We start from the raw sequence: 13,477 nt of genomic DNA, 5'->3' as shown, positions 1-13,477 counted from the left end.
CCTCCCTCCTAATGTCCTCCTCACTCCTGGTCCTTCTCATGCCTGGACCTCCTCCCTCCTGAGGTCCTCCTCACTCCTGAGGACCTCCTCCCTCCTGAGGTCCTCCTCACTCCTGAGGTCCTCCTCACTCCTGAGGTCCTCCTCACTCCTGGGGTCCTCCTCCCTCCTGAGGTCCTCCTCACTCCTGAGGTCCTCCTCATTCCTGGGGTCCTCCTCCCTCCTGAGGTCCTCCTCACTCCTGAGGTCCTCCTCACTCCTGAGGTCCTCCTCATTCCTGGGGTCCTCCTCACTCCTGAGGTCCTCCTCACTCCTGAGGTCCTCCTCACTCCTGGGGTCCTCCTCACTCCTGAGGTCCTCCTCACTCCTGAGGTCCTCCTCACTCCTGAGGTCCTCCTCACTCCTGAGGTCCTCCTCATTCCTGGGGTCCTCCTCACTCCTGAGGTCCTCCTCACTCCTGAGGTCCTCCTCATTCCCGGGGTCCTCCTCCCTCCTGAGGTCCTCCTCACTCCTGAGGTCCTCCTCACTCCTGGTCCTTCTCATGCCTGGACCTCCTCCCTCCTGAGGTCCTCCTCACTCCTGAGGTCCTCCTCATTCCTGGGGTCCTCCTCACTCCTGAGGTCCTCCTCACTCCTGAGGTCCTCCTCACTCCTGAGGTCCTCCTCACTCCTGGGGTCCTCCTCACTCCTGAGGTCCTCCTCACTCCTGAGGTCCTCCTCCCTCCTGAGGTCCTACTCATTCCTGGGGTCCTCCTCACTCCTGAGGTCCTCCTCACTCCTGAGGTCCTCCTCACTCCTGAGGTCCTCCTCATTCCTGGGGTCCTCCTCACTCCTGAGGTCCTCCTCACTCCTGGGGTCCTCCTCCCTCCTGGCCTTCAGCTCCTTCAGCTCCACCTCGTGCCTGGCGGCCGTTTCCAGAACCGTCTGCTTGTTGTAGTAGAGCACGAAGTTGTTGATGATGGGGTGTATGGGGAGCGCGATGGCGATGACCCCGCACAGGAAGCTCACGGCCGCGTTGCAGCGGCCCAGCGTGGTCTTGGGGTACACGTCCCCGTAGCCCACGGTGGTCATGGTGATGACGGCCCACCAGAAGGACTGCGGGATGCTGACGAACAGGGTGTCCGGGTGACCCTGCTCCAGGGTGTAGGCCAGCGCCGAGAAGACGAAGATCCCGACCCCCATGTACATGAGGAGCAGACCCAGCTCCTTCAGGCTCCTCTTCAGCGCGCGGGTCAGGGTCTGCAGGCCCGACGAGTGGCGCGCGAGCTTGAGGACGCGCGCGATGCGCAGGACCCGCAGCGCCTGGACCCCCTGGACCCCCTGGACCCCCTGGACCCCCTGGACCCCCTGGACCCCCTGGACCCCCTGGACCCCCTGCTGCGCGCAGGTGAGCGCCAGGCCCAGGTAGAAGGGCGCGAGCGCCAGGAGGTCCACGACGTTCATGAAGGAGAGCGCGAAGGTGCGCGTGCGCGGCGCGGACGCGAGCCGCAGCAGGTACTCCAGCGTGAACCACGACATGCACGCGCACTCCAGCGCCTCCAGCGCCGGGTGCTCCACCTGACGCCCGCCCGGGCCGCGCACCTGCAGCGCGGGCACGGTCGCCGCGCACATCACCACCGCGGACACGAGCACGCACAGGAAGGAGGTGACGGCGAGCGCGCGCGCCGGCGGCGAGGACGCGGGTTTCTCCATCAGGCGCCACACGAGCCTGCGGAGCCGCTGCGCGCGCGTGAGGACGCGCGGCTCCTCCAGGTCCTCCAGGATCTCCTCCATCTTCAGCGAGATCTCCTGCAGCTCCTCCTCCTTCTCGTCCAGGTAGAACCTGCCGCACTCGTCCAGGAGCGCGCGGTCCACCCTCCAGAAGTCCATCTCCGCGGTGAGGCGGACCGGGCAGATCCCGCCCTGGATGTGGACCTGGTCCGAGTAGTAGACCTCCAGGATGCACTTGAACGCATCGGGGTCGCGGTCGAAGTAGAACTCGGCCCGGGTCAGGTCGAAGTCGTCGCACAGGGACCGGACCAGGTCCGGGTTCTTCCGGGAGCGCAGCAGCTCCGACAGTCTGCTGTCAGGGTACCGGTCCAGGACGTCCCCGGTCAGAACCACCCGGACCCCGCCCACGTTGACGCTCATCTGAGGGTCCGAGCCTGAAGTTCGGTACCGAGGTTTGGGAAGAGTCCACATGGTGTTGATGGAGAGAAGTGACGGGTTTGATCGGAACCAGACTTTTATATTTCTCTCTCTCTCTCTCTCTCTCTTTTCTCTCTCTCTCTCTCTCTCTCTTTCTCTCCCTCTTTCTCTCTCTCTTTATTTTCTCTCTCTCTCTCTCTCTCTCTCTCTCTCTCTCTTTCTCTCCCTCTTTCTCTCTCTCTTTATTTTCTCTCTCTCTCTCTCTTTATTTTCTCTCTCTCTTTCTCTCTTTATTTTCTTCTCTATCTCTCTTTATTTTCTCTCTCCCTCTTTCTCTCTCTCTTTATTTTTTCTCTCTCTTTATTTTCTCTCTCTCTCTCTCTCTCTCTTTATTTTCTCTCTCTCTCTCGCTCTTTATTTTCTCTCTCTCTCTCTTTCTCTCCCTCTCTCTCTTTATTCTCTCTCTCTCTGTCTCTCTCTCTTTATTCTCTCTCTTTCTCTCCCTCTTTCTCTCTCTCTTTATTTTCTCTCTCTCTCTCTTTCTCTCTCTTTCTCTCTCTCTTTATTCGCTCTCTCTCTCCACAAGGACACACGTAAATACACACAGATACACACATACATGAGGACACACAGATGCACACACACACATGAGGACACACAGATGCACACACACACATGAGGACACACAGATACACACACACATATAAGGACGCACAGATGCACATACACACACATAAGGACACACAGATGCACACACACACATGAGGACACACAGATACACACACACACATAAGGACGCACAGATGCACATACACACACATAAGGACACACAGATGCACACACACATTTAAGGACACACAGATACACAAACACATAAGGACACAAGCACACATAAGGACACACAAATACAAACACACACATAAGGACACACACACATATAAGGACACACACACATAAAGACACACAGATGCACACACATGTATGAGGACACACAGATGCACACACATGTATGAGGACACACAGATGCACACACATGTATAAGGACACACACACACAAAGACACACAGATACACACACACATTAGGACACACACACATATAAGGACACACACACATAAAGACACACAGATGCACACACACATATAAGGACACACAGATGCACACACACATGAGGACACACACACATAAAGACACACAGATGCGCACACACATATAAGGACACACAGATGCACACACACGTATAAGGACACACACACACAAAGACACACAGATACACAAACACATAAGGACACAGGCACACATAAGGACACACAGATACACACACACACATAAGGACACACAGATGCACACACACACATAAATACACACAGATGCACACACACACATAAGGACACACAGATGCACACACACACATAAGGACACACAGATACACACACACATTTAAGGACACACAGATACACAAACACATAAGGACACAAGCACACATAAGGACACACAAATACAAACACACACATAAGGACATACAGATGCACACACACCCATAAGGACACACAGATGCACACACACACATAAGGACACACAGATACACAAACACATAAGGACACAAGCACACATAAGGACACACAGATACACAAACACATAAGGACACAAGCACATATAAGGACACACACACATAAAGACACACAGATGCACACACACATATAAGGACACACAGATGCACACACACATGAGGACACACACACATAAAGACACACAGATGCGCACACACATATAAGGACACACAGATGCACACACACGTATAAGGACACACACACACAAAGACACACAGATACACAAACACATAAGGACACAGGCACACATAAGGACACACAGATACACACACACACATAAGGACACACAGATGCACACACACACATAAATACACACAGATGCACACACACACATAAGGACACACAGATGCACACACACACATAAGGACACACAGATACACACACACATTTAAGGACACACAGATACACAAACACATAAGGACACAAGCACACATAAGGACACATAAATACAAACACACACATAAGGACATACAGATGCACACACACCCATAAGGACACACAGATGCACACACACACATAAGGACACACAGATACACAAACACATAAGGACACAAGCACACATAAGGACACACAGATACACAAACACATAAGGACACAAGCACACATAAGGACACACAGATACACAAACACATAAGGACACTAGCACAGATAAGGACACACAGATACACAAACACATAAGGACACAAGCACACATAAGGACACACAGATACACACACACACATAAGGACACACAGATGCACACACACATAAGGACACACAGATGCACACACATAAAGACACACAGACGCACACACACACATAAGGACACACAGATACACACACACATTTAAGGACACACAGATAGACACACACATAAGGACACAGATGCACAAACACATAAGGACACAAGCACACATGAGGACACACAGATACACACACACACACATAAGGACACACAGATGCACACACACATAAGGACACACAGATGAACACATATGAGGACACACAGATACACACACACACACATAAGGACACACAGATGCACACACACACATAAGGACACACAGATGCACACACACACATAAGGACACACAGATACACACACACACACATAAGGACACACAGATGCACACACACACACATAAGGACACACAATTATCTTGACTCCTCAAGAAAACCTTCAGCTCGACAACATTTGTGCGACTCAAACCAAATGTTTGTTGAGTCACATGATCATCATAATGTCACCGTGAAGGATTAGTTTGTGTCGACTCGTCTTTTCACCTCCTTTTGTGTGTCTTCGCTGACCTCAAGACACACACTGTCCTGATGACACTACAGTGTGTTGTATAGTTTGTGTGTGTGTCAATGTGTAATGTCGTGTGTGTCAAAGTATTGTTGTGTGTCTCAAAGTGTTTTCTGTGTCAATGTGTTGTGAGTAATGTTGTGAGTGCCAACGTGCTGTGTGAGCGTCAACGTGTTGTTGTGTAGATTTGTGTGCTTAAATGTGTTACTGTGGTGTGTATGTTGTTGTGTATGTCAATGTGTTGTGTGTGTGTGTGTCAATGTGTTGTTGTGTACTGTTATGTCTGTCAATGTGTTTTTGTGTAGTGTTATGTTTGTTAATGTGTTGTTGTGTAGAGTTGTGTGTGACGATGTGTTGTTGTGTAAAGTTGTGTGAATTCTTGTTGTTCCCGCTGCACCTGAACGTCACTTCACAAACCAGCCAATGCGCTCACAGGAAAGATGGAGAAACTCATCTGATTGGCTGAGAGCGACGAGCTGACTCACTATTGGTTGAAAACGTAAACAAAGCCATGTGACCTTCCCGCGTGTTCACGAGGAGACAAAAGGAAGTTCTGGTGACTTTAAAAATATAATGTTTGGTTTTACAAATTAAAGAAACTTCGTAAATAATGTGAGTTCAACTAAATATGAAGTGTTTGTACTGCGGACGTCAAACTTTAAAAAGTGTTTCAAGAATAGAATTACAATTCTTCTATCAATAAAGTTTATCTATCGATCAATAAATCTATCAATACACAAGTTTATTTTTCCAAAAAATCAATAGGTTTGTGAAACGGGTTTGTGTCGTATTTTACGTTGTATTACAAAAATAAACAACTGTTTTAATTTACATAATACATTCTATTTATGCTGTTTAAGAACAGAAATTAAATTTTACCCCCTTTTAATTACGTGTTTACTTGATTTTATTTAATTCAATTTGAACTTTTTAAGTCCATAAATGTGTTTAATAACAAAGTTTCATCTTAGTTTTTGTTTGTAATAAATTAACTTCCTTAATAAAACTTCCTGAGGAGGATTTTACTCTCTTTTCTTAATGATAATAATAACATTCAATTAAGACATGTTTAACGATTTATGTCTAAACTGCTCCAAAGTAACGTCTCGTCATGACTGACTGTCAGTAAGAATTCTCACCCGAGAGACGAAGATCATTTTTTTAATGATGGCAAGATTTTTTTATTTGAAAAGTGTACAAGTGACAGAGAAAATATAATACAGAGACAAAAACTCTTCCTACATCTACTGAATGGAATCAAAGAAAGTGGGCGTCGTTTCCACCGTTCATCGGAAAGAAAGACATAAATACGTACAGTCGTGGGAATATCGTGGAAAACAAAGATGCTTATTCAGCAACAGGCGCTGCACACATTCCTGGAGGAAACACACACACACACATACGCACACACACACACACATGCATCCCTAACAATACTGGCTGGAATATTTGGACACAAAAGAACTTTGATGGCGCGACAAACGTTCCTTCTGTCACCAGACGTCAGAGAAAATGTGACGAACATGAGTCAAGATGGCGTCGCAGCCAATAGGAGACGAGGACGGCGACAGAAAGTGACGAGCGGATCTCAAAGGAAACAAAACAAAAAAATCATGGTTTCGAAGCTGGAAATGGAAAAAGTTCAAGATGCTTTAGGCATTTAGTCGATATTGTAGAAAGCATGAAGGCATTCCTTACGTTATTGTTCACATGAAAAGGCAAGAACGGGTGTTAAAGTACATCTAAGTTCCTTGAGAAGAGGAGTAGTAGCGTTATTTAGTATCTTCACAAAAGTCTGTCGCGTGTTATTCAACTTCTTCAAACAATCACATCATTGAAAATTATCAAAAGTAACGGAAAAAGAAAAAGTAAAACGAGCCGTTTTTTGTTTTTTATTTACACTACGTACATGTTCATCCGTCGAGTCTGGCGCCCTCTGGTGGACGCGCTCAGAGGTTGTCCCCCGGCTGGTACTGAGGTTCGGTGGCAGTAAAGTAGTCCTCCAAAAACGCCTGCAGGTACTCGAAGGTGGGTCTCTCCTCGGGGTCTTTCTTCCAGCACTGCACCATCAGCTCGTGGAGGGACGGGGGACAGTCCTGGGGACACGGCATCCTGTAGCCGCGCTCCACCTGCTCCAGCACCTCACGGTTGTTCATGCCTGAGGAGGTGGAGTTAGAGACAGTTAAATATTCAATAAATATTTTAATACATATAATAGCATGTCAGTTCAAATAGTTTTCAACATAAACAGACAGAAACTATTTTTTTTTCTCAAGAAAATCACTCAAACAATAACATGTTATTTATCCAGACACTGTTAAGATGAATACGTTCAGTTTACACACACACACACACACACACACACACACACACACACACACACACACACACACACACACACACACACACACACAAATGTAATTGTGTTGTTGTTGTTGTTGTTTTTTAACTTCCTTAAAGCAACAATTAGAAATATTTTTGACAATTGTCTTTGATCATATTTTCTGTCATGACTCAGTTGAAAGAGAAGATGAAAACAGAAACTGACTCAACGAGAGCCTGGATCTTGTTTTGTAAACAAATGTTCATGTGGTGTGTTGCGCAACCTAAGGTCCGACTTCACTGCATTGACACTGTTCGGACACTGGGTGGAGCCAGAAACCAAGAAATCAAAGTTTGACGTCACTTTTTTTATTTTATTACATCTTTTTTTTCTTTTACACGCATTTTACTTTAAGAAGAAAATGCAGCTGGTTTTAATTAAATGTCCCATTTTAAAGGTGTTTTAAAATCATGTTTTGTCACATGGTGGCAGTGAAAAAGAATTCGATTGTTAAGTTTATTCAGAATCACACCCGTATTTAGGTACGATTGACCGTCGTTATTGAACAGTTATGAAGTCTTTAAACAACTTCATCACCACCAGTCGTTACACAGTCACCATGATGTCACAGATGTCCTCACCTGGGTACGGCACTCTGCCCTTCGTCACCAGCTCGGTCAACAGGATCCCGAACGACCAGACGTCCGACTTGATGGTGAACTTCCCGTAAAGAGCCGCTTCAGGCGCCGTCCACTTGATGGGAAACTTGGCGCCTGTTCAGGGAAAAACAAGTGTTAACACTCGTGAGAAAAGACATGAGAAAAGACACCAGTAAAGACATAAGAAATGACATGAGAAAAGACACTAGAAAGACATGAGAACGACACCAGTAAAGACATGAGAAAAGACATGAGAAAAGACATGAGAAAAGACACTAGAAAGACATGAGAAAGACACGAGTAAAGACATAAGAAAAGACATGAGAAAAGACAGTAGAAAGACATGAGAAAAGACACTAGAAAGACATGAGAAAGACACCAGTAAAGACACGAGAAAGACATGAGAAAAGACACTAGAAAGACATGAGAAAGACACCAGTAAAGATACGAGAAAGACATGAGAAAAGAATACGAGTAAAGACATGCGAAAGACATGAGAAAAGACACGAGAAAGACATGAGAAAAGACACGAGAAAGACATGAGAAAAAACATGAGTAAAGACATGAGAAAAGACACGAGAAAGACATGAGAAAAGACACGAGAAAGACATGAGAAAAGACATGAGTAGAGACATGAGAAAAGACACGAGAAAGACATGAGAAAAGACACAAGTAAAGACATGAGAAAAGACATGAGAAAAGACACGAGTAAAGACATGAGTAAAGACATGAGAAAAGACATGAGTAGAGACATGAGAAAAGACACGAGTAAAGACATGAGTAAAGACATGAGAAAAGACACGAGTAAAGACATGAGTAAAGACATGAGTAAAGACATGAGAAAAGACACGAGTAAAGACATGAGAAAAGACATGAGTAGAGACATGAGAAAAGACATGAGAAAAGACACGAGAAAGACATGAGAAAAGACACGAGTAAAGACATGAGTAAAGACATGAGAAAAGACACGAGTAAAGACATGAGAAAAGACATGAGTAGAGACATGAGAAAAGACATGAGAAAAGACACGAGAAAGACATGAGAAAAGACACAAGTAAAGACATGAGAAAAGACATGAGAAAAGACACGAGTAAAGACATGAGTAAAGACATGAGAAAAGACATGAGAAAGACATGAGAAAAGACATGAGAAAAGACGTGAGAAAAGACACGAGTAAAGACATGAAAAAGGAAGTAAAAACAGTCGTAAGGACAGACATGAGGACAGACGTGGACTAAAGTAGGTCGGCTCTGATGATGATCCGAGCGAAGGACGAACAACGACCTCTGCGTCGACTTTCAAACACGTAAACAACAATAATGGTCACATGTTGACGTGAAGCTGCAGATGTTGATTCTTTTCGCTGCAGTGAGTTTGAAGTAACATCTGGATTAACATCTGCAGCTCACAGATGTGTAACTGTTACTGTGTTCATGGACCCGGTGCGTTCAGGGACAGTAGGACATCAGTGGATTAACATCTGCAGCTCACAGATGTGTAACTGTTACTGTGTTCATGGACCCGGTGCGTTCAGGGACAGTAGGACATCAGTGGATTAACATCTGCAGCTCACAGATGCGTAACTGTTACTGTGTTCATGGACCCAGTGCGTTCAGGGACAGTAGGACATCAGTGGATTAACATCTGCAGCTCACAGATGTGTAACTGTTACTGTGTTCATGGACCCGGTGCGTTCAGGGACAGTAGGACATCAGTGGATTTACATCTGCAGCTCACAGATGTGTAACTGTTACTGTGTTCATGGACCCGGTGCGTTTAGGGACAGTAGGACATCAGTGGATTTACATCTGCAGCCCACAGATGTGTAACTGTTACTGTGTTCATGGACCCGGTGCGTTCAGGGACAGTAGGACATCAGTGGATTTACATCTGCAGCTCACAGATGTGTAACTGTTACTGTGTTCATGGACCCGGTGCGTTTAGGGACAGTAGGACATCAGTGGATTTACATCTGCAGCCCACAGATGTGTAACTGTTACTGTGTTCATGGACCCGGTGCGTTCAGGGACAGTAGGACATCAGTGGATTTACATCTGCAGCTCACAGATGTGTAACTGTTACTGTGTTCATGGACCCGGTGCGTTTAGGGACAGTAGGACATCAGTGGATTTACATCTGCAGCCCACAGATGTGTAACTGTTACTGTGTTCATGGACCCGGTGCGTTCAGGGACAGTAGGACATCAGTGGATTTACATCTGCAGCTCACACATGTGTAACTGTTACTGTGTTCATGGACATGGTGCGTTCAGGGACAGTAGGACATCAGTGGATTTACATCTGCAGCTCACACATGTGTAACTGTTACTGTGTTCATGGACCCGGTGCGTTCAGGGACAGTAGGACATCAGTGGATTTACATCTGCAGCTCACAGATGTGTAACTATTACTGTGTTCATGGACCCGGTGCGTTCAGGGACAGTAGGAAATCAGTGGATTTACATCTGCAGCTCACACATGTGTAACTGTTACTGTGTTCATGGACATGGTGCGTTCAGGGACAGTAGGACATCAGTGGATTTACATCTGCAGCTCACACATGTGTAACTGTTACTGTGTTCATGGACCCGGTGCGTTCAGGGACAGTAGGACATCAGTGGCTCCAAAATATTCAACCATTTAACAAATGTTTTTGATTTACTGTATATGTTGTTGTTATTGTTAGCATGAAATTGTGTCACATATAATATATGAATATACAAATATATTATATATATATACTTATATATATGTATGTTTATATTATATATAAATATACATATATATATATATATATATATATAATATAAATACATATATATATAAGTATATATATACAGGTATATATATATATATATATATATATATATATATATATTACATAAACATACAAATGAATGTGAAAATATAAAAACATAAATATGTAAATAAATATAAATATATAAACATATAAATAGATATAAATATATAAATATATATAAACATGTAAATATATATAAATAGACATAAATATATAAACATATAAATAGATATAAATAGACGTAAATATATAAACATATAAATATATATAAACATATAAATATATATAAATATATAAATATATATAAACATATAAACATATAAATATATATAAACATGTAAATATATAAATATATAAAAATATTAACATATAAACATATAGATATATAAACATATAATCATATAAATACAATATAAATACTTGTAAAGTTCACCTTGTCGTGCTGTGTACTCGTTGTCCTCGATGAGTCGAGCGAGACCGAAGTCCGCGATCTTACAGACAAGACTTTCTCCCACCAGGATGTTGGCGGATCGAAGGTCTCTGTGGATGTAGTTCATCCTCTCGATGTACGCCATACCTGCTGCCACCTGAGAGCGCCAGTCAAACACACGTCCAATCAGAGCGCTCGTGCTCCACTCAGTGGGCGGAGCTCAAGACAAAGTTTAAGTTCTACATCCTAAGATGAAGTATTTGTGAACTGATGCCATCATTAGTGCGTACCTGAGCAGCCATGTCCACTAGATTAGGAAGTTTGAGTCCTCGACCTTCTCCGTCCTTCAGGAAGTCCAGCAAACTACCTGTAGACCCATCAAACATATTTGATATATAGTGTAGTAGCAAGTATATATGTGTAGTATTGTCCAGTACTTGACTCTGGTGTTGTGATAGTGTAGTAACAAGTATATATGTGTAGTATTGTCCAGTACTTGACTCTGGTGTTGTGATAGTGTAGTAACAAGTATATATGTGTAGTATTGTCCAGTACTTGACTTTGGTGTTGTGATAGTGTAGTAACAAGTATATATGTGTAGTATTGTCCAGTACTTGACTCTGGTGTTGTGATAGTGTAGTAACAAGTATATATGTGTAGTATTGTCCAGTACTTGACTCTGGTGTTGTGATAGTGTAGTAACAAGTATATATGTGTAGTATTGTCCAGTACTTGACTCTGGTGTTGTGATAGTGTAGTAACAAGTATATATGTGTAGTATTGTCCAGTACTTGACTCTGGTGTTGTGATAGTGTAGTAACAAGTATATATGTGTAGTATTGTCCAGTACTTGACTCTGGTGTTGTGATAGTGTAGTAACAAGTATATATGTGTAGTATTGTCCAGTACTTGACTCTGGTGTTGTGATAGTGTAGTAACAAGTATATATGTGTAGTATTGTCCAGTACTTGACTCTGGTGTTGTGATAGTGTAGTAACAAGTATATATGTGTAGTATTGTCCAGTACTTGACTCTGGTGTTGTGATAGTGTAGTAACAAGTATATATGTGTAGTATTGTCCAGTACTTGACTTTGGTGTTGTGATAGTGTAGTAACAAGTATATATGTGTAGTATTGTCCAGTACTTGACTCTGGTGTTGTGATAGTGTAGTAACAAGTATATATGTGTAGTATTGTCCAGTACTTGACTCTGGTGTTGTGATAGTGTAGTAACAAGTATATATGTGTAGTATTGTCCAGTACTTGACTCTGGTGTTGTGATAGTGTAGTAACAAGTATATATGTGTAGTATTGTCCAGTACTTGACTTTGGTGTTGTGATAGTGTAGTAACAAGTATATATGTGTAGTATTGTCCAGTACTTGACTCTGGTGTTGTGATAGTGTAGTAACAAGTATATATGTGTAGTATTGTCCAGTACTTGACTCTGGTGTTGTGATAGTGTAGTAACAAGTATATATGTGTAGTATTGTCCAGTACTTGACTCTGGTGTTGTGATAGTGTAGTAACAAGTATATATGTGTAGTATTGTCCAGTACTTGACTTTGGTGTTGTGATAGTGTAGTAACAAGTATATATGTGTAGTATTGTCCAGTACTTGACTCTGGTGTTGTGATAGTGTAGTAACAAGTATATATGTGTAGTATTGTCCAGTACTTGACTCTGGTGTTGTGATAGTGTAGTAACAAGTATATATGTGTAGTATTGTCCAGTACTTGACTCTGGTGTTGTGATAGTGTAGTAACAAGTATATATGTGTAGTATTGTCCAGTACTTGACTCTGGTGTTGTGATAGTGTAGTAACAAGTATATATGTGTAGTATTGTCCAGTACTTGACTCTGGTGTTGTGATAGTGTAGTAACAAGTATATATGTGTAGTATTGTCCAGTACTTGACTCTGGTGTTGTGATAGTGTAGTAACAAGTATATATGTGTAGTATTGTCCAGTACTTGACTCTGGTGTTGTGATAGTGTAGTAACAAGTATATATGTGTAGTATTGTCCAGTACTTGACTCTGGTGTTGTAGTATTCAAGACCACATGACTCTTGCGAGGTCGTAACTACTTTCATTTGTTTTCAAACCAAAATATGTCCAAACATCAGCTTTAAAAGCTGCTGGACTCACTGTATCCTCTCGTCCTCAGTCATCATTCTCCTATATAAACTATACAATAAATATGATTCAAAAATATATTTTACATGGACACATCGATAAACTATCATGAAA

The 13,477-nt window shown here is 43.3% G+C and overlaps 2 protein-coding genes across 2 annotated transcripts in view; both read right to left on the bottom strand.

Moving 5' to 3' along the window:
- The window catches only part of LOC148060061 (voltage-gated potassium channel regulatory subunit KCNF1-like), a 12,033-nt gene extending 9,856 nt beyond the window's left edge, over positions 1-2,177 (bottom strand). The window contains exon 1 of the mRNA XM_087780376.1: positions 773-2,177. Coding sequence (XP_087636502.1) covers positions 773-2,177 — 1,405 coding nt within the window. The remainder of the gene's footprint in view (positions 1-772) is intronic.
- A 4,021-nt stretch (positions 2,178-6,198) lies between these two features.
- fyna (FYN proto-oncogene, Src family tyrosine kinase a) overlaps positions 6,199-13,477 on the bottom strand; it is a 29,206-nt gene continuing 21,927 nt past the window's right edge. Inside the window, exons 9-12 of the mRNA XM_087779329.1 lie at positions 11,519-11,595; positions 11,232-11,385; positions 7,982-8,113; positions 6,199-7,175 (exon numbers count right to left, since the gene is read on the bottom strand). Of these exons, the coding sequence (XP_087635455.1) occupies positions 6,967-7,175; positions 7,982-8,113; positions 11,232-11,385; positions 11,519-11,595 (572 nt within the window). The 3' untranslated portion in view covers positions 6,199-6,966. The remainder of the gene's footprint in view (positions 7,176-7,981; positions 8,114-11,231; positions 11,386-11,518; positions 11,596-13,477) is intronic.

The sequence above is a fragment of the Callionymus lyra genome, chromosome 18, assembly GCF_982586985.1.
Source record: "Callionymus lyra chromosome 18, fCalLyr1.hap1.1, whole genome shotgun sequence".
Classification (NCBI taxonomy): Eukaryota; Metazoa; Chordata; class Actinopteri; order Syngnathiformes; family Callionymidae; genus Callionymus; species Callionymus lyra.
Note: the sequence above shows the minus strand (reverse complement) of the source record. Positions and strands in the feature narration are given on the sequence as shown.